Source organism: Canis lupus, chromosome 24 (genome assembly GCF_011100685.1).
Source record: "Canis lupus familiaris isolate Mischka breed German Shepherd chromosome 24, alternate assembly UU_Cfam_GSD_1.0, whole genome shotgun sequence".
Classification (NCBI taxonomy): domain Eukaryota; kingdom Metazoa; phylum Chordata; class Mammalia; order Carnivora; family Canidae; genus Canis; species Canis lupus.
In genome coordinates, this window is record NC_049245.1 from 20,122,924 (window position 1) to 20,149,004 (window position 26,081).

Here is a 26,081-nt window from a genome sequence, read left to right on the forward strand (position 1 = left end):
CCCCCCCCGCCGCCGCCGCCGCCGCCGCCATGGGAGTGCAGGTGGAGACCATCTCTCCCGGAGACGGTGAGTAGGCGCGCTCGGCGGGCCCGGAGTGCCCCCGCCGCCGCGCGCATCCGCTCACCGCTCCCTCCCTCCCTCCGTCCGTCTGTCTGTCTGTCTGTCTGTCTCCTCAGGACGCACCTTCCCGAAGCGCGGTCAGACCTGCGTGGTGCACTACACGGGTGAGTCGGCGGGCTCGCGGGGGGCGGCGGGGCGGGCGGCCGCGGCGGCCTGGGGGCAAAGGCCCGGGGCGTGGCGGCGGCGGGGCCCGCGGGGCCCGCGTGGCCCGAGGCGGAGGCCTGGGCGGTGACCTCGGGCATGCCGGACCCGGGACGGTCTGACCCGGCTCTTTCGCGCTTCCACAGCAGTCCTGTGCCCACTGCGCGGATGGGGAAACTGAGGCTGGGGTGGGGGGCGAAGTCGCTGGCGCAAGGTCACATGCTCGGAACCGGCAGCGCCCCGGCCGGCCGGGGACCGTCAGAAAGGGGTTTGTACCGTTTCTGTGTCCCGGGTGACATCCTGCCTCCCCTTCCGGCCCTCCCTGGGATGGAGATAAGAAGGGCGAGGTAATTTCCAGTCTGCCGAGCTGCCTCTGCCTGAAGTCGGGATTCGTCCCTCCGCCGCGGTTGGAGAAAACGTCCTGGTTCCTAAGCACTGTTTGGGCTCAGCCTGGCCTTGGAGGAGCTACATCTGCACGGTCTTTTTTCCTCTTCTTACTTTTGAGCCACCTGCAAATCCAAGCCTCAGTAGCACGTACGGCCCAGGCTGATGGAACATGTAATTTAGCCCCCACCTCCCACCTCCCACCTCCAGTCCTCCTAGGAGTACAGACTTTCTCCTCCCCATTTTAAAGATAAGGAAACTGAGGCCCAGTTAGAGTTACACGATTGTGGACCTTCAGCCAGAATCAGTCTGCCATAACTCAGACTTCAGAGTGGATGCCTTGAGACCATCTTTTACTCCATGCCCTTACAAGGTCCTCCTGGGTTGTATTGGGGAGGGGGGTGGAGGCTGAGCAGGCGGAGACTCTCCGTGGCTCTGGGCAGGAGTGGGGGGCGGTGATTGGTGTAGCCACAGTTGATATGAATAACCTTCCCTCCCTCTCCCCCTTCCCCTTTCTCCCCCTTCCCACCCTTCCCTCTGTTCCTCCTCTCCCTTCCTCTGTTTCTTCTCCTTCCCTCTCTTTTCCTCTTTCTCCTCCTCCTCCTGAGTAGTAGGCTGTAGGCAGTTAGGTCCATGCTGCTCAGGGATAAGCTCTATTCTCTCCCAGATTATGGGGGCGGCCCTCTGTGAAGGGCGGTAACTTTCATAGGGAAGGAAGAGAAAGGCACTTCACATCTCCCTTCCCATGCTCTCTCACTTATTTGGCTGTTTTGTCTCTCTGGTCTTTCTCCAGGGGCAGAAATGGGGGCAGGGGGTGGAGGGAGTTAAGAACTAGAACCTTTTAAAGGCTACCCAAGGAGGAAGTATTAAAACCCATCTTCAAGAGTAGGGAACTCTCTCTCGTGCCTATAAAATGAAACTGGAAGGTGCTTTTGACATTTTAAACGGCTGTCTTTGTAGGCTGCGGTCAGCACCTGAGCCTAGGCGCTCTAATGGAGGAAAGCTTGTCTGTTGGGTCGCTTTTGATCAGTGTGATGAAAAGAGTAAGCCTTGCCTTTCACAGTGCTAGGGTGAGTAGGCAGTTTATTCAGTTCCCACAGCCAGCTAGGGCAGATGCTGGCACTCAGGTGATGAGGTGACTTCTCCCACCCCCCATATTATAAGTAGCCATGTTAGGATGATTGGCTGTATCTGTCTCACTCCCAAGTCTGTGTCCCTCATCCTTGGTTTACCCATCTTCTGGTGCTGATAGCAGGATTGGATCCACGGCATGTAGGCAGAGCCATGTTTCACTGTGCCTTTTGGTGAAACGTCCCCACACAGCATGTCTGGAGCCTTTCCTAAGAGAACAGATGGTCGTGGGACCCAGAACACCATCAGGGCTCCCAGTGCCTCTTCTCCCAGTCTGTGTTTTCCTTGAGGGTGGCACCCACCCACACGTTCCCAGAACAGCAGCAGGACCCTGGCGTGCACTAGGACAAGAGCTTTCTTTTTTATTTCATTTTTGATAAGCTCTACAAAGACGCCTTAGTGAGAAGCCAGCTCTGCCTCTTGCTCACAGAATAGGCTGTTCTTGGGCAGGCGGCTTTGTTCCTGCGGGTCTTTGCCACCAGCCTCCCAGGAAGAACCTGTTTGAGACCTGTGGGGGCGTGAGAGGAATGGGTAGGCGCTTTGAGATTTCATCTATAGCAGTGAAAGCTTTCAAGCCTGTGGGAACAGACTTCATCTGGAAGGAACATGATGGGGGTGGGGGAGCACCCTCAGGACTTAAGGGTCTTCACAGGCATGAAGCCCCCCTGGGCCTCAAGAAGGAAGAAGAAATGCTCCTAATACCCCTGGTTTTCATCCCTGTTATTCTCTGCTTGGCTGCCTCAACATTCCCTTGTCAGATTTCTTTTTCTCTGCTTCTCCCAAGTGGTGACTGTTGGAAGTCCCCTGCGTGCCCTTCCACCCCTGGGCCCAGTTCCTCACATTGCTTGGCTGTGTGACTCCAGTGATTACAATTCCTGGGAGGAAGAATCTGATTGACCCAGGTTCGGGTCAGGCAAACACTCTTGATCCAGCCTGCTGTGGCCTGGTATCCACCGCTGCTGATTCGGAGCCGGTCCAAAGAAATAGCCGTGGAAGTAAGATAGCCAAAATCCCCTCGCAGCCGCCAGAGAGATCTGCATAGCACAGACTGACTTTGACCACATGGACATTTCAAGTGCTGCTGGTGGTTGCCAGTTACAGCCTCGAGGCCACTCTCAAGGCTCACTCTGGTGCCTTCTGTGGCCTCTAGCGGAGCACAGCATGCGCATGGCTTCAAAGAAAGGCCTGTGTCACCTCTCTGTGGTGCCAGAAGGGAAAATGAAAACTTTGCTGTCACCAGCCAAGCACCTCCTAGTAGCATGACAGGCATCGAGGTGGGAGGAAGGAGGTGGCAGGATAACCTGCCAAGTATGTGCCTTGAGGATCAAGTGGATTCTCACAGCTCCTTCCTTGCCTTCGGTAGCTTCGTCATCTTTATTGTTGAACTTGGTCTGACACACAGCTAGGCTTATGTCGCTTTTACTCATATCAGCAGGCCACATGCCTGCCATTGTCAGAGCAACCTCAAGTGGATTGAAGGAATTCTTTTTTTATCCTCTTAAAAAGTAGTTAACATTTCATCCTTGGGATTGGGTTTAAGTTGTCAGTAGCCTGGCTTCTATATGAGAAAAACCAGAGGTCCCTCAGCCCTATCTTGTCAGCAGGTCCACTTAGCGGGCATCTGAGGTGGCCACTCTCCTGCAGCCCCTGTCTCCAACCCCTTGTTTTTCTTTAACCCCTATCTCCCCTCTCTTCTCTGCTTTATTCCATCCACCCTCCCTGCTGTTTCTGGTGTTCGGAGGAAGGCTTACCCCCAGTAGAGTCTCCACAGACTGGTCCTTCCCCTTGCCTCCACCCCATGGCGTCTTCGGTCAGACAGGCTGGCACTGTTCGGCCAGGGCTGCAACAGGACCCTTTTACTTCCTACAGCAGGTGTTTATGAAGCAGCATCAGCAGCAAGCCAGGCTCTAGGGGCATGACTAGTGAACAGCATAGGCAAAGACTTAATCTGCTGGGGCTTCCCTGGGGTGATGTGGCCAGTAGCTTGCAGGTGTGAATGTCAGGTGGCAAGAAGCGCTGTGGAGAGATGGAAGCAGAGTGCAGGCATGGGGAGGGGTTACTGCTTTTGGTGAGGGTGGTTGGCAAAGGTCTCTGACAAAATGACCATTTTAATATTGACCCAGAGGAGGTTGGGAGTGAGCATTGTGGAAGAGTCTCAGGCAGAGGGCCTGAAGCTGGGGCATGCTTGGTGTGTTTGGGGAATAGCAAGGAGACCAGTGTGGCTGGACTGGATGGTGTGAGGGGAAAGCTGTGGGAGAAGGAGGTAATGGTGGGGCCTTGTAGGTTGGTTTAAGAGCACTGGCATTCTGAATCCTCAGTGAGGTGGCAGCCATTAGAAGGTCAGGAGCTGACTTGGATTTATTTATTTATTTATGCGTTTATTTTAAAATTTTTATTTGACAGAGAGTGCACAAGCAGGGGGAGCAGCAGGGAGAGGGAGAAGCACGCTCCCGGCTAAGCAAGGAGTCCAATGCAGGGCTCGATCCCAGGACACTCGGATTATGACTCAAGCCAAAGGTGGCTGACACCTAACTGACTGAGCACCCCCCAGGTGCCCCTGACTTGGGTTTTAATGGGCCCACTTCCTTTGGGCTACTGACCTTCTATGGGCAGGGACAGAAACAGGGCTCTGGTTGTATCTTGGGTATGTAGTGTGCTGGCCTGGCCAGGAGGGAAGAGGTGGTGCCAGGTGGACAGTGAGCCCCACCAAGAGGGGTGTAGCATCCTTGAGTGGATTTCACATCTTGCCTCTGCCCTGTAACTTATGAGAGCTTGGACAAATTGTCCCACTTGTCTCAGCTTCTGTGTGCCATCTGTAAAATGGGAGTAACAACACCTGCTGGGGGCAAGTGCGTTCCTTGGGACGGGGAGCAGTGACAGCCACGTCTTAGTGCACATAAGGTCGTTAAGGCTGCCAGTGTCCCAGGCACTGAGTGATGATGTATCCCTATCGGTCCTTCGGCCAGTCAGCACCACCTAGGATGCCTAGAGTGGGAGAAAGGTAGAGTCCCAGTGGTAACACTCAGCCCCTAGAGTGGCCCAAATTCACTCACAGGACAGGGTTGGAGCTGAGACCTCATCCTCTGTTCCTTACACATAGGGAAGTAGGCACTGATAAGATAGATCTGAGTGAGTATTCATGTTCAAACAGGCCTACACCTTGCCTGCAGAATAGAACATATTGGCTAAGAAAGTTGCAGCTGATCTAAATGGGTGTACTCAGGGAGGCTGTTAGCATTTGTTTCCCTTTCCTTGTTTCCTGGTGGGCATGAGAGGGGCAGGGTTGGGCTATACCAGTCTGGCTGTGCAAGTCAAAGTGCCAGTCCTTTTCTTTTTTTAAACTGAAGTATAGCTGACCTATACTGTTTCACTGGTTTCAGGTGTGCAACACAGCTCTTAAACAAGTCTGCATCCCGCTGTATTGTTGTATTGCCCCCCCCATCCCCCGTCCCCAGCTGCCATCCCAGGGTGTCTTCGTTTCCTTAACATAATGCAATTTTAACATTTTGGAAATAGACCTTGCTGTGGAAGCCTTATTTTCTTTTCTCTGGAATTGTGATTACCAGCATACACAGTCAGGCCAGTGTCCCATGATCTTTTCATGGATAAGAGCAGAAGGCTCATGTGTCTTAAATGAACCGAACAATGAACATAGCATGCTTGTATGTGTAACTGACTTGTGAAGTTTTCAGACATAGAGAAACATCCAAATAAATACCCCTGTGCCCATGACCTAGATTCTGTGATGGTTAACATCTTGTCACGTTTGCCGTTTCTGTCTTCTTAGAGAAAACGCGCGCGCGCGCGCGCGTGTGTGTGTGTGTGTGTATAATCTATGGGTTGTTCACCGAGTCACTTCAGCTGCAGACATCATGACACTTCACCTTTAAATACTCGAGCATCTGGGCAGCCCGGGTGGCTCAGTGGTTTAGCGCTGCCTTCAGCCCAGGGCAGGATCCTGGAGACCGGGATCGAGTCCCATGTCAGGATCCCTGCATGGAGCCTGCTTCTCCCTCTACCTGTCTCTGCCTGCCTCTCTCTCTCTCTCTCTGTCTCATGAATAAATAAAATCTTAAAAAAAAATAAATACTCGAGTGTGCTCTAAAAATGAGAATATTCTCCTTATCCTCCTACTGGTCACACTTAAGAAGATTTAAAATGATTTGATAGTACCTAAAGCCAAATTCATATTGAAACCACCCCAGTTGTAATTAAAGCGTTTATTTTTTTTTTAATAGCCAGCATTCTTTTAAGGTTTATTCATTGTAGTTGGATATTGTTTCTAGTATCAACCTAGAAGAATCCTTACTCAGGTTTTTTTCGTAATGACCCTAATTTTTCAGAGAGCAGGCTTGTTCCCTTACTGAATGCCCTACGTCTGTCCCTTATTGTCTCCTGGTGTTGTTGGACTTCTCCGACACCGGCCTGGTGCTGTCTTCCGTCACTTCATATGGGGTGCTATATGCTTCATACCCAGCACACCATGGGGGAACATCCCTTTTTGTGATGCTGAATTTCATCTTTTCTGTAAAGGTACACTTTCCCCTTTGCAGTAAGCAGACAATATGTGGGGTACTTGGGCATCATGCCTCTGTCTAATCCTCATCCACCTTTCACCTCTGGCATTGACACCATTGATAATTCTTGCTGGAAGATACCATTTCATTGGCATTTACAAAGTGGCAGTTTTAAAATTCCTTTATACTTCCTACATTTATCAGCTGCTATTCTATAAAATAGGGTAAAGCTTAATTCTTTTCCTTTAATTGTCAAATTTTAAAGTGAAGAACTTGTTTTGTCATCTCTGGTGGTGGCAAATGACTGCCCCTCCCCCATCTACTTATTTATGGGTTTTTTGTTGTTAATATACTGTGGAATCATAAATTTCCTCAGAGCTTAGAATCATTGATAATCATTATTCTTTTTGATATTTACATTATCCCAGATTTGGCTATTAGGAGCCCCTTTGGGCTGCCTCTGATACCTTTTTGATACGTTCCCCTTGTTTCTTAATCACCTCCTTAGTTCCCCTCCTCTGGTCCTGGCATCAGTCATCTCTCCTAAGAGCTCTGTATCCTTTCAGTGGGTCTCATTGATTTTTTTTTCCCCATTAATAGCTTTATTGGATATAATTTATGTACCATAAGATTTACCCATTCATCCATAGGCTTTTGAACTTGAACATTTTTGGTGGTTAAAAACTGATTTTGTGGAGTGCCTGGCAGTAGAGCATGCAGCTCTTCATCTCGAGGTGGTGTTTTAAGCCCCATGTTAGGTGTGGAGTCGTGTTAAACTGATTTTATGAAGTGCTCATGGGTTGTTATCTGTAAGCTGGGTTAATTGTTATCTGTAAGCTAGGAATTGCTTTTCTCTCTAAAAAGAGTATTGTTACCTGCTATTTCTCATGGAAAAGGCCAAGGGTGTTTTGGATAACTTATTATCCAGTTCTCCCTTTGGTGTTCATGGTGATGTTTGTTTATTTTTATTTCTCTTTTTCCTCCTCTGTTCTTTTACCTACTGAAGAACTCAGCTGAGTCCTCATATTCCTTTCCCCAGCTCCCTTTAACTTCGGTAGGATACATTCTAGCAGTGGAGGGGGAGGGGGAGAAAGGAGAGAGGAGGAGAAATAGTCCACTGCTGGGACTGCTGTCTCTGCTCTTGCTGCCTTTACTCGTCCCCTTCCAGGAGCTCAGACCTCCCTGGCCTACCTTCAATTCCTCTGACACACTGAGCCCATCCCACCCAGGGAGCTCTCTGGCTCTGTGTTTCTGTGCCACCACCCTGCTGCTGCTCCCCACCACAGGCAGGCTCTTATCAAGCACAGCTTCCATGGCAGCCGTCAGTGAGTCTCTCCTGACTGACCCTTGGCTGAATGGTTTTTCACACAAGCACACCACATGTGCCTGATTGTCCAGCAGTGGCACCCATCTATTTCCTTCTTGGTCTTCCTCATAGGCAGTCTGAGTACAGTGGCCTCCACTCTTTCCCCAGCAGACTGCAGGCCTTAAGAGACTAGACCCACACTGGTGGTGTTCTCCAGGGTCTCTCCCCATCAGCACCTGGCATGGAGTCACACAGGGACTGTTGGAATAGTGGTCATTTAGGATCTAGCTGGAATGGGGAAAGCCCATATTCTTGTTAGGTTTGGCATAGTATGTCTGTTTCCCTTAAGTTAGAATAAGAAGGAAAATACTTAGGTTTTGGACTTTGCCCCATCCCTGTGGATTAATAAAATTGTGACTACTTCCTCTCACACCTACTACATACAAAGCAGCACGCCAAGCCCTTCCCTCAGTCATTCAACAAACGTGTTAGGAGCTAGGAAAAGCCTCGGCTCTGCCCTTGAGATGCTTACCTTGAGGGAGTGCCTTCCCCTGTGCCTACTTTTTTTTTTTTTTTAATTTTTATTTATTTATGATAGTCACATAGAGAGAGAGAGAGAGGCAGAGACATAAGCAGAGGGAGAAGCAGGCTCCATGCACCGGGAGCCTGACGTGGGATTCGATCCCGGGTCTCCAGGATCGCGCCCTGGGCCAAAGGCAGGCGCCAAACCGCTGCGCCACCCAGGGATCCCCCCTGTGCCTACTTTTACAGGAGAAGTGCCCTGAGCCGCCCATACCTGGGTGGAAGTGCCATGTGGTCTTAGATGTGTATGGCTTTGGCTGGCAGGAGGGGAGAGCTTGCCAAGTGTGTGGAGGGGGAAAGGGAGCCTTTGGTTTTTCTGCAAGTACTTACCCACCATCTCTTTTGTGCAAGGCACTATTCTAAGCACCAATAGTATAGGAATGAAAAAGACACATCATGGTGCCTGTCCTCATAGATCTTACACTGTAGTAGGAAAGAAAATAACAGATATGACTGATTAGCAAAAATATATTGTACATTAGCTAGTCAGTGCAGAGGAGGGGACAGGAGAAGGTTGAGATTTTAGATAGACCCAGGAAGACTTCAGTGAGAAAGTAACATTTGAGACAAGACCTGAAGAAGGTTAGGGAGTGGTCCATGTGACTATGCAGTAAGAGCATCTTAGAGAACAGCAGGGATGGGGCAGCACAGGTGGCTCAGCGGTTTAGCGCCGCCTTCAGCCCAGGGTGTGGTCCTGGGGGCCCCCGGATCGGGTCCCACATCAGGCTCCCTGCATGGAGCTTCTGTCTCTGCCCCCCCCCCCCCGTCTCTCATGAATAAATAAATAAAAATCTTTAAAAAAAAAAAAAAGAGAGAGAACAGCAGGGATAAAGGACCCAGGGTGATAGTATCCCTGGTGTCTATAGAGAACAGAAGGAAACCGTGTTCTTGGAGTGGAGAAGTGTGTGAGAGTAATCAGAGATGAAGTCAGTGGGATGCCATGTGGGGTGGCAGCTCTTCCAGGGCTTTGTAGACCATTTTTAGGACTTGGATTCTATTCTAAGTAAGATGGGGAGCTAAGGGAGGGCCTTGAGCAGAGGAGTAGTAGGGTCTGACATGTATTTTAGGAGAATGTCCTTCTAGCTGCCGTGTCAAGTTTAAACTGTAGGAGAAAGAGGGCAGAAGCAGGGATATGGGGTTGGGGGTTGGGGGAGGAATGCTGTGATCATCTGGAGCCAAGCCCCAGAACTCATGCCTTTAATCCCATATACCCTACAGATTCCCGCCTCTGTGTTTTCTGGAAAACAGAAAAAAAGAAAAGCTAAAGATCATGCATATTTCTACCATTACCAAATAGCCACTGTTAAGTATTGTTTTCCTTCTATGCATCTCCACCTGCTCCACCCCAGCCCCATGACATATAATGTGGCAGTCCTTTTATTCGTATTGTGATAAATTGGGAAATGAAAGGCATGCCCACAAGGACATGAATTGTAGTTCATGTTCTGGGATCCTGTGCGTTCTTCCCATCATGGGGCCTTCTTGAAAATATACTTTTGGTCATAGAATTGAAAGAGATTTAGCAAAAGGTTAGGAGTATTTCCAGATAAGAGATGGGGTATGTCCTTACACTTGTTTTCTGTGATGGGGGAAGAAGAAGCTGGCTCCCTCTTTGGGTAGGCACTTGACGTTTGATCATACCACGTGCATGGGCTTCTCAGAACTCCCAATTCAGGAAGGTTGCCCAGGGAATGCAACCACAGAGGCCTGGAAATGGAGCAAAGACATAGGCTTTGAATTCATAACTCTTAGCTAGCTACTGCCGGGTGGAGAATCTCTTTTCACTCATTATGATGGGGCAAGTGGATAGTTGACTATAAAAGTGGCATGACTTCTCTAAACATTTTATTTCAAATCCAAGCATAAATCATTTACTAAAGGCCCATGTCTTTTAGGGTGGCTCTTCGAGTAGTTTCCCATCAAGGTTCTTGCGAAAATCTAGTTTTGGATTCTTCTAAAGTCAAAACAGTAAGGACTATTGTGAGGTCATATCAGTGCCACACCCTTCTAGATTTTTTTTTTTTTTTAAGATTTATTTATTTGTTAGAAGGGTGCCTGGGTGGCTTAGTTGGTTAAGCATCTGCCTTTGGCTTAGGTCGTGGTCCTGGAATCTCCAGATCCGGCCCTGCATCAAGTTCCCTGCTCAGTGCGGAGCCTGCTTCTCCCTCTGCCCCTCCCCCTGTTAATGCTCTCTCTCTGTCTCTCAAATAAATAAATGAAATATTTAAGAAGAGTAAAGGTTTATTTATTTGAGAGAGAGAGAACATGCGTACATGCAGGAGAGGAGGGACACAGAGAAAATCCTCAAGTGGACTCCCTTTTGAGCTGGGAGCCTGACATGGGCTGGATTCCCCAGGCCCTAATATCATAACTTGAGCTGAAATCTAGTCAAACACTCAACTGACTTAGCCACCCAGGTGCCCCAAACCTTTCTAGAGTTTTAAGATTTCTTTCTTCAAACATACATTAGTCTTATTCACACACACACATATTCACTAGGAGTATTTTTTGTGACTTGCCTTTGTTGAGTCTTTCCAGTCAGCTGACCACTCTTTTTCTGTTCACACTCAGTTCATTTCTTTGCATACTGTTTATGTTTCCTGTCCTCAATAAGTGTAACTGACATAAATGAGTTTGCGGGTAACATAGCTGACCGGCCCTTCCTAAGCATAAAGTGCACGTGGGGAAGAAGAATTGGAGGTGATTAGAGACGGGGCTGAAGGCTCCTTTGCTGTGCTGGAGCTGTGCAGGCTGTGGTGTGTAGGAGTCTTTGGCAAGGCAGTTAAGTAAAAGGCGGTTGAGGGAGCTTCTGTAGATAAGAAGATAGAGGAAGGGAAAGAGCCATGCCTGAGTCAGTATGCCCATTTGCACCTAGGTCAGTACATCCATTTGGGAATGGTGGCTTCAAATGCAAATCTACAGAAAAATTAGTAATTTTCAGTTTGGTTCCCCCTCCTCCATTCAACCATTGTTCTTTTATACTTGAGAAAATACCTGTTGAGTCGAAAGCCAAAGTCCATTCTCCCTCTCCCATCTGTAAATGGCAAGAGCTTTATTTTGTTTGGCAAGTTTGGAGTGTGGGATATTCTGTTTTATTGTTATTGTTGTTGGACTTAGTTTTGGGCTTTTTGTCTTTAATTTTAAGATTCTCTGTAGTTTGGACCCTGTAAAATCCTGCCTTTGAAAACCACCTGCAAAGATACCATCAGCAACTGAAAACCACATTGTGAGTCATGAGCTTTAAGTGCCACAGGTGTGTAGTCCTCACTACAGATCCTTCTGCAGTCCTCCTCCCCACCCTGGAGAGGGTACAGGGGCTCTGCCTTCCGTGATGCATTCTTGCGTTATTAGTGAAATAATTACCCTGTGGTCCCCTTGAATCTCCAGACCCTGGCCTTGGGTCTTCACCACTGCTTCCATGACTTGCACTGAGTACCAGGAGCACGGTGCAAGGGCATTTGCTCAGCAGCCACTGGCCACGTCTGCCTTTCCTGGTTCCTCCTGAGTGAGCACACCCTGAAACAGGCGAGCTCCAGGAAAGAGCAGCTGTGGGGGAGGTGAACTTGAGATTGTTCTCCACATCCTTTTTTTTTTTTTTTTTTTTTTTTTTTTAAGCTCTCCTGCTCCTTCTCTAAGGATTTGAGTCTGGTTCTTCCCCCCAAGAACAGCTGAATTGTTTGGGAGGAAACTCAGATGAAGGTGACATCAACGCTTTCAACAGCCAAAGGCTGCTTTACTGGTCTCTCATGCAACCATAGCGTTTGCTCTTTTCATGGTCTTTGTGCTTTTAACCAGAGACTCTCAAATGTTTGCATTTTTTTCCCTCCCTGATTAGTAATTTAAAGGTGCTGAAAGTAAAAGCTGTCATTCTGGGATTACCCCTCAGAGTCTTCCTCCCATACAGGAAAGAGATTCTAAATAAGATTCCTTATGCTTGTCCTGCTGGTTCTTAAAGATTGTGCAGGCGAAACCACTCTTAAAGGTGCTGCTGGTCTGGAGGGTACCAGGGGTTGAGCCTACTGCAGCAGAGACGTAGGACTGAAGGCCAGGTTTGTGACCTCAAGCTGCCTTCAATCAGGAGAGACAATAATTCTTTTTTTTTTTTTTTTTTTTGAAAGAGACAATAATTCTTGAAATGGAGAATGCAGAGCTGTCCTGGGCAGCCTGTGGGTCATGAGGCATAGGTTTGTATGTAGTCAGAAATGCAAAGAGAGGCCCATGCTGGTGATGGGTTTTGCTAATAGTGGCCTCTGGAGCTTAGAGTGTCAGCTGTCATATCTGACTGTAACCTCAGTTGCCTTCTCTCATCAGAGCATGCTTTCTCTAGGAAATTATGGCACTAGCTTGGCAGGTGCTTTCATTGGTCAAGGGCTCCAGATCCTGGCACACAGATATCCAGAGTAAAAATGGGAGCAGTGGCTGAGACTTTACCAGCCACCTGCTTTACTTGCTCCCTCCCTTTACAGAGGAAGTACCTCGCTACTCACTGCCAGGTTGGATATAGGAGGTAAACATGTGTAGGATTTTAGTGAATCTTAATTTTTTCACTTAAAAAAAAAAAAAAACAGTTTTGTGGAGGTATAATTGACATCCAGTAGACTGCTCGTGTTTAATGTGTATGTGCTCGTGTTTAATGTGTATGATTTCATAAGTTTTGATATGTCTCTTTGTTATTCTTCAAAACCTCCTCTTTCCATCCCTAGCAATCTGTGGCATGCTTTTCTATCAGAATTTGTATTTTCTAAAATTTAATATACATGGAATTGTACAGTGTATAGACCCATGTCTGGCTTCGTTTGCTTCAGCATAATTATTTTGAGATTTTTTTTGTTCCGTGTTATCGATAGTTCATTCTTTTTTATTGCTGAATAGTTTCCTTTTATATGGATGTGCTTGTTTATCCACTCACCAGTTGGCAGAGGTTTGGATTGTTCCAGTTTTTGGCTATTCCAAGTGAGTTTGCTATGGACATTTGTATATAAGTCTTTTTGTATGGCTGTCATTTATCCAGGATAAATGGAATGGCCCCGTCATATGGGAGGTGTATGTTTAACTTAGATGGCCAACCTGTTTTCCAAAGTGGTCGTTTCATTTCATATTCCCATGTGCAGTGTGTAAGAATTCCAGTTCCTCCACATCCTTACCACTGCATATGATCAGTCTTTTTAATTGTACTCATTCTAATCAGTAGTAGTCCTATCTCCCAGCCGTTTTAATTTGCATTTTTATGGTGACTAATCATATTGAGCATCTTTTCATGTGCCTACTTGCCACCTGTATATTTTTTTCAGTAAAGTATCAATTCAAATCTTTGCCCTTTTTAAATTGAGCTGTTTGTTTTCTTACCGCTGAAATTTAAGAGTTCTTTATATATTCTGGACACAAGTTCTTTTTTGGATCTATGATTTGTGAAGATTTTTCTCCTAATCTGCCTTGAGTTTTCATTCACTTAAAAGTGCCTTTCAGAGTGCAGAAATTTTTAGTTTTGATGAAGTTCAGTTTATTCTTTTGTGCTTTTTTGGCCTCCTATCTAAGAAATCTTTGTCTCACAGTCATAAAGATTATTTCCCTATGTTGTCTTCTAGAAGTTTTATGGGTTTATGTTTACATTTAGGTCAATTACCCATTTTGGGTTGATGTTTGATCATGATGTGAAGTATAGGTTCAAGGTTTTACTTTTTACCTGTGGGCATCCAGTTGTTCCAGCCCAATATAGTTTTCATATCTAGAAGTTTGGTTTGACTCTTTCTGTCCTCTACTAATTCTAACATCTCTGTCAGTTTTGGAGTGGTTTCAATTGATTGATTAGTCTTCTCATGGCGGGTCGTGTTTTCCCTCTTGTTTGCATGCTTGGTAATTTTGGGTGCTGGACATTATGAATTTTACTTTTTGGGGTGCTAGATATTTTTATTCCTGTAAATCTTCTTGGGCTTTGTACTGGGAAGCACTTAAGTTACTTGGAAACCATTTTGTCCTTTTAGGTATCTCTTTTATGATTTGTCAGGTAGGTCCGGAGCAGTGCTCAGTTTGGAGCTGATGATTCCCAGCTACTGAGATGAGATCTTTGAGGTGTCCTACTCAGTGCCTCATAAACCAGGATTTTCTCCAGTCTGGCTAGTGGGACAGTCACTATTCCAAACTCTGTGTAAGCACTGGGCACTATTCCTTCTAAACCTTTTGGATGGTTCTTTTCCTGGCCTTAAGTAGTTTCCTCAAACTCGTGCTGATCAGTGTTCTGCTGAATACTCAAGAGGGACCCTCTGCAAATCTCTGAGGATTTTTTCACTCTACACTTCTCTCCTTCCTGGTTTGTGTCCTTTGGACTCTGAGCTGCCTTGAGCTCCATCCAGGTCCCTCTCCCTGGAAACGCCCAAGGGTGTAAGCTGGGCAGACATAGAGCTTGCCATTTTAGTTTCCCCTCAGGGATCACTCTCCTTCATTGCTGTGTCCAGTGTCTTAAAAACGTTTTAGCTATTGTCAGGGTTGTTTCTCTCTCGCTCTCTTTTTATGGTGGAGGTTTTTGTTTTGTGTTTTTGTGGTTTCTTTATTGTTGTTTTGTTTTGTATTTGGTCACACAGAGTAAATCTGATCCCTATTCCTCCATGTTGGCTAAAGCTATTTTGATGTCACAGCTTCTGTCGTGTTCTGCATTCAGCACTGACCAGCCCGATTCCCACTCCAGAAAACACCATACACATGTTAAGTTCTGCTTCTTAATGAACACTGCATCCTCCCCTGTGTCACCTGTTTCCCTGGCCTGCAACTTATAGCCATATATAAGTGGTCTTTTCCTCACCACTGGGGAAGCCCTCCTTCTAGCCCATTCTTACTCCTATAGCCCGTGCCAGTTGTGTGAGATTTTGCTCAGCTCTGGGGATGTTGTTTACTTTTCCAGCTTAGATTATAAGACAACTCCTCCTCAGGCCTAAGGAACCCCACCACTAGCAACACCACCACCCATCCTTCCCTAAGATTTTCTCCTGCAAGGAAGTGAGATGGACAGTTGGTGACAATGGTCTGAAGTTCTGGAGCAAGGCTCATGTCTTCTTCTCAGGGGAAACAGCTCATCTGAAATAGGGGAAGAGAATAAGGATCCTCAGCAAGGAGCGAAATAAGTCAGAGGAAGACACTTATATGGCTTCATTCATATGTGAAACATAAGAAACAGGGCAGAGGATCATAGGGTAAGGGAGGAAAAACTGAATGAGAAGTCATCAAAGAGGGAGATAAACCATGAGAGATTCTTAACTACAGGAAACAGGGTTGCTGGAGGAGAGGTGGATGGGGGGGTAGGGATAACTGTGTGATGGGCATTAAGGAGGGCACGTGATGCGATGAGCACTGGGTGTTATTTGCAACTGATGAATTCTTGCATACTACATCTGAAACTAAGTTTGTATTATATGTTGGCCAAGTGAAAAAATATTTTTTTTTTAATTTTTATTTATTTATGGTAGTCACACAGAGAGAGAGAGAGGCAGAGACATAGGCAGAGGGAGAAGCAGGCTCCATGCACCGGGAGCCCGATGTAGGATTCGATCCCGGGTCTCCAGGATCGCGCCCTGGGCCAAAGGCAGGCGCTAAACCGCTGCGCCACCCAGGGATCCCGAAAAAATATTTTTTTTAAGGATTTTCAGCAAGGCTCCTGTTTAAAGTCCCTTTACTTAGAAATCCTGCTTCTATGGTTTTTTGGAATAATAGGGAAAGGCTTTGCCCCTCAGTGTCTTAGAAAAACTGAGAGTTGGGGCTAGAAAGACATGCTCCCAGACCCACAGTCTGCACTGAAGAGCATCCACTTCTCCAGGTTAGCTTAGCAGCAGGTAGCACCTGATGCTCCTGGCCTGGAACAGTAGGCATCTCACCTTCAGGTAAAGTAGGATGGGTGTGTGTAGCATCTGGAGGTAGCTTGGCAACACATTTGATCAGGTATAAGAGGGAAGTGTAGGGAGTCTGCCTCAGGACCCTTTGGTCTTTCATTGCAGTCAGAATACAATCTTGCTCGGGTTGAGGCATGTTCAGATTTGGCTGAAAGAATAATTCTTTTGTAGGTATATTTATATTTTAAACGGTGAGCTTCAACCCGTAGTGTATCACAAAATAAATTTAGGAGGTCACAGTCAGCATTCTTTTGAGAAATGGAAAGTATATCACATGCAGTAACTCTTACATGTAAATCTTATTTCACTGATACATGTGTGTGTATGTCCTGGGTCCTGATAGATCATGCTGGTCTGCTGTCAGAGTCGATGACAGCCTTTGTCATGTGAGTTGTTGAACTCCAGTTCTTTATTACCCTCTCATGGCAGTACTACGGGGTGGGGTGGGGGGCTATTAAGTAAAGATCCATTAAAGAGTCGCTTCATACCTATTTAGGTTATTTTCAACTGCAAGTGATTGAAAACCTGACTTAAGGCAGAGCAGACTTAATCACCTCAGAACATAAAGCTTCAGGGAGGCAGTTTGGGGCTGGTTCAGAGCAATAGGACAACTACTCTCTGGTACTCTTGACCTTCTCATGGTTACAAGGTGGCTGCCAGGGTACAGATATCACATCCTCACAGAACAGCATTCAACAGAAAGGGAGGGCAGGAGCTTTCTTCCTGAGTGTCTTTTTGACCAGTGAGGCAAGTCTTTCCTGCAGGGTTTCAGTAGACTCCACATTTGATCTGAGTGCCCAGACTGGCCCATGTGCCTACCCCACACTGACACTGGTATAGGAGAAAGGCCTAGATTGGTTCCATTTCATCTCCTGGGCCATGCTGTAGCTGCTCCTGGAAAGTTGCTCAGTTGGAGAGAGGAGTGGGAATATTTGGTCTGGATTTTCTAAGGGTCTGGAATGTGCCATGGCCTGGATTCCAGATGGCCCTTGAGGCAGGTTTTTGTCTCCCGTTTTGTCCAGCCACCCTTTGCAGGCAGGGCTGAGAGGGCAGGGACCACCCTGCCATTTTTAGCTGTTTCCCAGGGGTTTCCTTACCTAGTGACTTTTCTACCAAATCTGCTAAGGGAGCCCTGGGGCTCTATTCATCATCTCCCCAGATGAGCACAGACCAGAAAGAGGCTGTTTCTGGTCTTTGGTCTCCTTCATAGCTCACATTCTCCATTGGGCCAAATACAGCCTTTTGATAGAGCCAGGCCCCACTACCCACTGGCTCCGACCTTGGGTGGGTTAACTAAACCTTGGAGTTGGTTTCCTTATTTTCGCCATAAGCAGGCTCCAATGGGTGATAGAAAGGCTCTCTGCCCGGTCAAAGAAAGGGTTCTGAGAATCCAGACTGCTCATTGCCTGCTCTTACCCTTAATGCAGGGTTTAGGTTGGTCAGGTTCAGTGTATGCAATAGAGCTTGTAGGGGACAGACTAAAGTGAGAGTTGTGGAGGGTGGACACCTGTTTTTCTCCTAGGTGTTCATTTATAGGAAACTACTCAAGTCCTGCCATTTGTCATTTCTTTTATCAGGCCATGAATGTGTTCTGGTGAAGAGATGAGTGCCGTGTACACCCCACCTTGCTAGTTCTGGGGTACCAGTTCCTGGCTCTCTATTGACTTGGCAGGGGTAGATCCTCACCCTCCTGTCTCCCTCTGAGTCCTCAGCCCCCAGCTCCAGACTTCAGGCACTGTCAGCACCCACACTGCTCAGGACATCTGTCTGCCTTCCTGTTCTGTTAGGACAGCAGTTCCCGTCCCCACCACTGCCCATTTCCTATTTTGTCAAAGTTGAGCTAGTCCGGTGGCTTTGATAAAGCTCTCAATTGATCTCTGCTTCCCTATCCCACTTGTAAGTGTTGACATTGTTTTTTAAGTTGGGTTTATGTTAGGATTTCCCTCCTCCCCTAAAAACATCCGAACACAACAGAATTCTGTTTTACTGGGTCTTCTGAGTGATACTTTAGAACCATCGTGGGCACCCACCCTTAGCCTCCAATGAAAACTGCTTTGTATGAGTTGTATGTCAACAACTGGCATACCTCTTCCAGTCTGGGATGGTGCTTTGAAAGTTCAGGACCTCAGTGACGGCTGTCTCTGACTTTCAGAGAAACCACTGCAGATGATCCTGTTTGAACGAGGAGTGGTAGGTGTCTGTCTTGTGCACTCACCCTCTGGCATCTCCATGTCTAGAAGTCCCCCTTTTGGTAGAGGCTGCCAGTGTGGTTTGTCTGGCTCCTGGGGCACTGGAGTAGTTGAATGAACATGGTTTTTGGATTTATAGTCTAGCTGACTACTTTGGCAGGTTGCTTCACTTCCTTCTGCTTCTCTCACTTCCTTCCTCTGTGAAATGGGGACAGTGCTGGGGGAGGATTGAGTAAATTCATGTGTGGAAAGTCCCTGACTCCCAACTGGACGCACTGCTCTCAGTTCAGCTGGAGTTGTCCAGAGGCCACCAGGGAGAGGTTTGCAGTGTCTTTTCTGTTGCCATTTCTCCGATTCCCTGACACCAGCTGGCGTCCTGCAGTTCAGTTTAGTTCTGATACTACCTGCATTTCTGTAAAAGGGGATGGGTGAACTGAGGAAGGCCAGTTGCTTCTGAACCATATGTGACTGCCAGCCATTACATGTGCCTTAACAGGCCCATGATTATTCTTCATCTCAGAGTGTGCTGACAGTTCATGTCTAGAGCATGGACACTTACCCATTCTCAGCCCAAGGTAGACAGCTGCCTGCCTCTGGTGGTCAGCTCACTGCTTGGAGTTGGGAAGAACACACATAGCCCTGGGGTAGACGGACTGTCCCAACTCTAGAGGCCCGCTGAAGACCCAGGAAATCCTCCCGGGACACCACACTCCTCCTCAGGCCTCGGGCAGCCCTGCCAGGCCTGATGCCCGGCATCCGGGACGGGCACTCCTCGGCTGGCTTCTTACACGCCTCATGTCATCACTCCTTGTTGCTCATGTTACAACTGCCCTTTTTCACAGGGATGCTTGAAGATGGAAAGAAATTTGATTCCTCCCGGGACAGAAACAAGCCCTTTAAGTTTATGCTAGGCAAGCAGGAGGTGATCCGAGGCTGGGAAGAAGGGGTTGCCCAGGTATGCTCTTGTTTGTTTTGTTTTGTTTCCTGGTGTCTGCCTTTGAAATGATGCTTATGGGTAGGACATTCATATGATTCCAAAATCAAAAAAGATGTGAGTAGAAAATTTTACTTGCATCCCACCCCATCTTGCCAGTCCCCTCACCCCCAGCAACTCATGGTATTAATGTTTTTTATAGAGTTTCCTTAAGCATTTATAAAAATACGCTTTTTTTTTTTTTTTTGCTGTAGACACACACAGTGTTCTGTACTTTGCCTTTTCATTTACTTTTTCACACTTTATATATCCAGAAATAAAAGAGGAGGAAACTCTCTCTTCCCACATTCCCTTAGGTGGGTGTATTTTATCAGTACAATGACCTATTGATGGTCATTTCCAGTATTGTGGCTGTCATAAACAATGCTGCAGTGATGAATCTCGTGTGGACTTAATTTTACATTTGTGCAAGTGTTGCCACAGGCAGATTCTGAGAAGCAGGGGTGAGTGGTTCATGGGCTGTGTGCACAGTATGTTGATATACTGCCAAGTTGCCATCCGTAGGGATTACACTGAGCTGCCACCAGCGGGCTGTGAGGATGTCTGTCTCCTCCCAGTCCCACCAGCAGTGTGTTGTTAAACTTTTGGATTCAGGACAATACAATGAGTGAAAAAAGTTACCTTGGTGTGGTTTTAATTTGCGTTTGTCTTATTATTGGCCGTGTTGTGTCAGACCCCTTCTGAGAGGTCATACTCATGGAGAGAGTCATTTTGTTTGTCTTGAGTCTGTTTCCTCAGCACTCCCTCCCCATTTGTGTAAATGGCTTTTGTTCTGCCGACACAATTCCCAATGGACAACAGGATCCACGGTGCCAAATTTCAGTTGGGTTCTAGCCTTCCATCAAGCCCAGCAGGTTTTTTCTCAGCATTAACTGGGTTCCAGCATCCTGAGACTCAAGGGGCTTTATAATCAGCCCTGTGTGGTGGGTAATTAAGCAGTCTGTTTCCCTCTCACCGAAGAGAATTGAGATGTAACCAAAGTGGAAAGATGTCTGTCTTTCTCTTTTTCCAGAATACACATTGTTCTACTTCCTCTATAAACTCACCAATTTATTTCCAAGTGAACTGCTTAACTTGCAGAAACTTTTAAGTCATCCCACTCCCAAGTGTTTAGATTTCTGTTCCTGCAGGGTAGAGGGTTGATAGTGCAAGAATGAGAGGATCTTTGTGGTTCACTTCCCTTTGGAAACCTCTGTCCACACTGCCTGCATCTGGCTGGCTCTTGGTCTGTAGCCCATCCCCCAACGACCATGCCAACCATTGTCCACACCGCAGCCATCTTCTGTGGCCGTTCCGGCACCAGAACAATAACTGTGTTGTGTTCCAAGAGCCATAGCTGCCACCAAGATAGTGTTATCAGCCTATTGTACATCCTAGGCTTGGCGAGGCCTGACCGAGTATTGGGGAGATTCTCAGTCTCCCCAAGGACCCAGGGCACATGGGGGTCAATCACAGGCCTGTCACTTGTGAGAAGTCTGGGTGGTCTGGGACCTGCACAGAGCATCTTTGAAATTCCACAGGATATCTTTGAGTGAGTTAAAAGCACAGGAAGAAGGGGGGGTTGTGCCCTTTTCCCTTTCTTTTGATATTGTTGTTGTTTGGCTCTTACGTGTACAAGTATGCGGTCCTGCCACAGGACTGTTTGCAGCCTGCGTTTTCCCCTTCTCACCGTGTCTCGGCCATCTTTCTGCGTTAGTACATTTCCATGTTAGCCACTGTATTCTTTCTAGTGGCTGACCATGGTGCAGATGTGCCTGTGAAACCTCTCTCCTCATAATGGGCATTTGGGTTGTTAGCAGAAGATGCTGGAAGTGGAATTGCTGGGGAAAAGGACATGACTCTTTTGAATTTCATTAGATTAAACCATATGCTTTTAATTTTAACTGCCCTTACCACCCTGGCCCAGCATGTCCCGGTTTCCTAAAGGAGATGTGAGGAGCACAGTTTCTGAGTCACATTAGAGTCTGAGCGCAGCCTTCAGCCCCATCTCAGTTGCTGTCTCTTAGGCTGGGTCAGAGAGTCAGGAGCGTACACCGGGAAGCTGAGCAGAGTGCGCTGGGAGGATGGACATGCAGCAGAGAGTCTGCTCACTGTTCAGAAAATATATATTGAAAGTTATTTATGTATTTGACTGAGAAATGAAAAAGTACAAACGTATCTTAAAAAGTGAAAATTTTCCCTCCACCCTGGCCTCTGTACTCTCTTCTCCCCATGGAAAAATGCTGGTATTATTTGTGGCCTTCCAGAGGTATTTTCTGTTTATATAGGCAAGGTGAAGGTATGTAAGTATTTCCCTCTTTTTCACACAAATAGTAGCCTACTATACATGCTACTTTGTAAAATCATGTCCTTTTGAAAGTTTTTCTATATGAGTGTAAGTATAAAATATAGAAGGTATAGAAAAGTAGACTACCCCAAATATTACTTTCTGTATATGTGTTTTCTTTTAAAGCAAAGTTTTGGTCAAAGTCCTCCTTTCTTAAGAGTGTAGATTCCACTTAACGTGTCCTTTGAGTGACAGACCCCTGAAGGACAAAGTGGTTATACTGACATGGTACTGGCTGCCCAGAGTTAGGTACATAAGAGCTGGGCAGAAAGGTTGTTTTTATCTGCCATTGAGCCCCTTAGAGCCAGATGCAGGGATTGTGCAGCCTGACTGCCAACTTCTGTGTTCTGCGCTGGAAGGTGCCTGGCACCCAGGCAGCCACACAGTCACTGGCATGTCCTAGTCACATTATGCTGTCTCAGGGACACCCCAGTAACAGCCCTGCTTCTTATAGAAACAACTGGGGAGTGCGTCTGGTTGAGTCTTTCTTTTTTGTTCTTTTCACAGATGAGTGTGGGTCAGAGAGCCAAACTGACTATCTCCCCAGACTACGCCTATGGTGCTACTGGGCACCCAGGCATCATCCCACCAAATGCCACTCTCGTCTTTGACGTGGAGCTTCTGAAACTGGAATGACAGGAATGGCTTCCTCCCTGAGCTCCCCATTCTTGGGTAAGGAACTGAATGCCAAAGGCCTTTTCCTGCCTGTGTACCTCCCAGTGTTTGGTGGACAGCAGAACCAAAAATGCCATGGGTTCTTCCCCCCTACATTCTTGCTCTGTTGGGAAGCATTTCGGTTTCAGTTACTAAGTTATTAGTGTACACCTTGAAGCTGGTCACCCTGTGGAAAGGGATGATATATGCTTTCAAACAAACTCATTGGTTTGGGGCAGCTGATAGTAGCTGTTTAAACGAAGGATGTTTTTATATCTAACTTAAAAACTAAAACTGAATTGGGAAGTGGAAATGTGGCCAAATTTATAATGCCAAAATTTTAGTTCTTTAGAAAAGGAAGACTGTTGAGGACTGCTTACCCTATCCTAGTGCATGCAGCCCCCTCGCCATATACGGTGTGACCACTGCCTATCAGGGATTGTGAGAGGGACACTGTCACCTGGGCCAGCTGCCTTGGGGGCAAGCCCAGAACACTAGAGCTCACAGGCCTGCCTCCTTCTCATGGGGGGAAAGGTGAGGCCAGGGTGTCCTCGTGAAGCATAAAGGTGCTCTCAGTCCTCAGATCTGAGGGACTGATCCGCTTTCCCATGGACCATGTGAGAGAAATGAGGTCTAGAGAGAAAGACCTTACTGAGGGTCACTTCCAGGCAATGACAAAGTAGGACTGAAACCTCTCTTGCTTCCCCTTCCTGGACTTGCTTTTCCTTCCTTTTACTGTCATCTCTAGGAAATGACACTCTGTGTCCTAAGGGCTCACAACTTTGCATGTGGGTATCAGACTCATAAAACACATGAATGCTGCCACCTTCTCTCTACTCGGTCCCAGACCTCTCAGCTTTCCCCATCCTGGCCCTGGAACCAGGGGACCACAGCCAGGGGCTGGGTGAGAAAGCTTCTGTTCAAAAGCTGTCACAAGTGGCTGCCAGTGGTCTAACCCTGACCTGCTGTGGGCTTTTTAAAAATACAGGGTCTTTTCAAATTCTTAGCTATTTTCTCTCTGTGGTTTGAGCCCTATGTACCTGGTTCATACAGGCTTGAGCAGGTTTGATGATCCTGGCTTCTCTACTTATCATTCTTACCAGGAGGGAACTCCTGACATTTTACAAAGCCTCTGTCTGCCCAAAGGTCTACACTTCACTACCTCTTTACTGTCCTTTGAGAGCTGAACTCTTTGGACATAAAAGTACTTGAAGGGAGTCTTAGAATTAGCCTGACATGGGTACAGGCATCCTGTAAACCTGGTAGGCTGAAGGGAGGGGGAGGATGGGAGAGAGGGCTACCAGTCACCCTGGCCTAAGCTTCCCCCTCACTGCCAAAGAACATCGCAGAGTTTGCATAGGTCTTGAAGGAAAGCCTAAGGGCAGACCTAGAAAGTTATAGATTTGAGTAAGTGAATAAAAGACCACAGACGCTTTCTAAATTTCTTCAACATGAGGGGCATACCAATTTAGGGCTGCACACATGGAAGTCACTAGGAAGTCTATCCTAAGATTCTCCTGATGGCTAGGGCACACCTCAGACGATTAACCACAATTACTGGGAGTGGGAGCCAAGCATGACAGTTTTTTAAAGCCCCCAGGTGATTCCTATATGCAGCCAAGCTGGGAGACCCTGTGATAATGAGGAACTGTACCATCACTGCTCTCCTCAGTAAGGTAGACGGAACCTTAGGTTAAAGAAAACACTACCAGTTTAGGCAGGAAGAAGACTGCTCACCCGGGAATCCAGCCCGGGCTCAGTGGTCTCTCCCCAGCTGGAGCAGAAGCGGCTTGCTCTAGGTGAGACCTTGCAGCTCTTGAGGAAGGGACTAAGTGTGGCAGGCAGCCCCATGTCTGTCTCCGCCGCGCAGATGGAGCCCTGTGTTGCTGGAACTGACAGATTTTCTGTCCCCCACAGATGTGCCATGGAGGGATGTGGCGCCTCCAGATGCGCACACGCGAGTCCGTATGGAGCTTTTCCTGATGTTCCACTACACTCTTTGTATAAACATCGACCCCGACTGAATGTGTTCTGTCACCCAGCTTTGCTCTTTCCCTTTCTCCTCGTGTGTGTGTTGACCTAAACTATATGCCATAAACCTCAAGTTACTCATTTGATTTCGTTTTCATTTTGGGGTGAAGGTTCAGTTTCAGTCTTTTGGATCTAGGTTTCCACTTAAGTATTAGTCAAGTATTAACAGCACAAGTCATGGGTTAACTTTAGAATAGGAATTGATGTTTGGGGGGGATTACAAGAATCTTTATTTTATTTTATTTTTTTTGGATGAAATTTTTATCTATTATATATTAAACATTCTTGCTGCTGCGCTGCAAAGCCATAGCAGATTTGAGGCACTGTTGAGGGCCGAAGTAACTCTCCCAGTTGAGAGATGTCCTTGGGTTGAATTAAAGCCCTACCTGAAACTGAAGTGGGGAGGGGGAGAGCCTCTGCCTCCACTACCCCTCCCCTGCTCTCCCCCCCCCCCCCCCCAATAATAAACCCTCTGCCTTTTGGAAGCAGATTGTTCTCACTGCGATATTGGACACTACAGGTATCTGTCCCCAGGCCAGCAGGGACCTCTGAAGCCTTCTTCATGGCCTGGCTCTTTGTTTTGTTTTGTTTTTTTTCCATCCTGTGGTTTTTCTAATGGATATTCAGGACTTTTGTAATCTCATAGCTATTTGAGCTCCACTTTCCAAATTTTAAGAACTTTAATTGAAAGTTTAAATTGAAGGTGCTGTTTGTAGACACATAACACCCAATGAAAGCCCAGCCATCATGACAAACCCTTGAGTGTTGTCTTGAGAAAATGATGCTGGTCATCACAGCTTCAGCATCTCCTGGTTTTTGATGTTCGGCTCCCCCGGCTGATCTCAGAGTTTCCTGGCTTTTCCTCCTCCCCCTCTCACCCCTTTGCTGTCCTGTGTAGTGATTTGGTGAGAGAAATTATTGCTGCCTACCCCCCCACCCCCACCTGCCCGCACTACGTATGAGTTTCAAGTTTTATTATTGCAATAAAAGTGCTTTATGCTGGCTTTTCTCAGCTCCGTGTGATGGTGGTGACTTTGATTACATTCAGATGCTTCCCCGGGCCATTTGGTGGAGGGGGGTGGAGTAGGGTCTGTGCCAGTGGGGACGTCCTGTAGGAGATTGTGTCTTAGCAAAAGAACTGGAGTAGGAACATCCTTCCCTGTTGGCCCCCCTGGGGGGGTGGAGGCGGAGGTGGTAGGTTTACATCTTCACTGGGGGAGGAACTATCAGGAAATGCACACACATACGCACACACATACACACACCTGCCGCCCATCATCAAATGTTTTTTTTCAATACGAGTTCTGGGTATAGCGCTCTGCTGGGTTCTCCGTAGTTACCAAGAAGTGGGAGATGCAACCAGCCCTCAAGAAATGAGCCTCCACCCTGTTGGAGATGTGCTACAGCAAATTGATGGAGGGTTATGAAGGGAAGATTGGGGTTTTAAATCAGTGTTCCTCAGTGACATTGGTGTAGAAATTATTTGTCATGTGTACAGACTAGTCGGTTACAGTAGCTTCTCTGGCCCCACCCCTGAGTGTGCTGGTAACACTCCCCATCTTCCTTGTGATGGAGACCATCAGTAATACTCCCACGCCTTTTGAAACACCTCCCCAAATTGCCCTGGTCGAGGGCCTTCAATTTTAAGTAGAGAGCTTGTTTAAGAAGTTGCCTGATGGTTTTCCAAATCCATGCCTTTATTAATTTAAGTCACTGGAGCAGTATTTGAGGGTCATAGCTTGTTTTTTCCAAAATTCCCTTTAAAAATTGTCAAATAGGGCAGCCCTGGTGGCTCAGAGGTTTGGCGCCACCTTCGGCCCAGGGTGTGA

At 47.2% G+C, this 26,081-nt stretch overlaps 1 protein-coding gene and 2 long non-coding RNA genes across 5 annotated transcripts in view; 1 reads left to right on the top strand and 2 right to left on the bottom strand.

Annotated features, from left to right (window-relative positions):
* Positions 1–3: 3 nt before the first annotated feature.
* FKBP1A (FKBP prolyl isomerase 1A) lies at positions 4–25,266 on the top strand. The gene is given in 5 exon segments (NM_001252190.3): positions 4–66; positions 177–224; positions 19,090–19,202; positions 22,075–22,239; positions 24,139–25,266. Coding segments are annotated over 4 exon segments (327 nt in total). The 5' UTR covers positions 4–29; the 3' UTR covers positions 22,204–22,239; positions 24,139–25,266.
* The window catches only part of LOC119865643, a 43,474-nt gene continuing 26,399 nt past the window's right edge, over positions 9,007–26,081 (bottom strand). For 2 of the 3 annotated variants that reach the window (XR_005377712.1, XR_005377713.1), the window contains exon 4: positions 21,084–21,331. This is a non-coding gene — a long non-coding RNA (uncharacterized LOC119865643). Of the gene's footprint in view, positions 9,889–21,083; positions 21,332–26,081 lie in introns of those variants that run through there. The other variant, XR_005377714.1, reaches the window with a different exon arrangement.
* LOC119865644 lies at positions 11,803–20,498 on the bottom strand. Its single transcript, XR_005377715.1, has 3 exons — positions 18,145–20,498; positions 16,044–16,206; positions 11,803–15,249 (listed from the first exon to the last, which is right to left on the bottom strand). It is a non-coding gene; the product is annotated as an uncharacterized LOC119865644 (long non-coding RNA).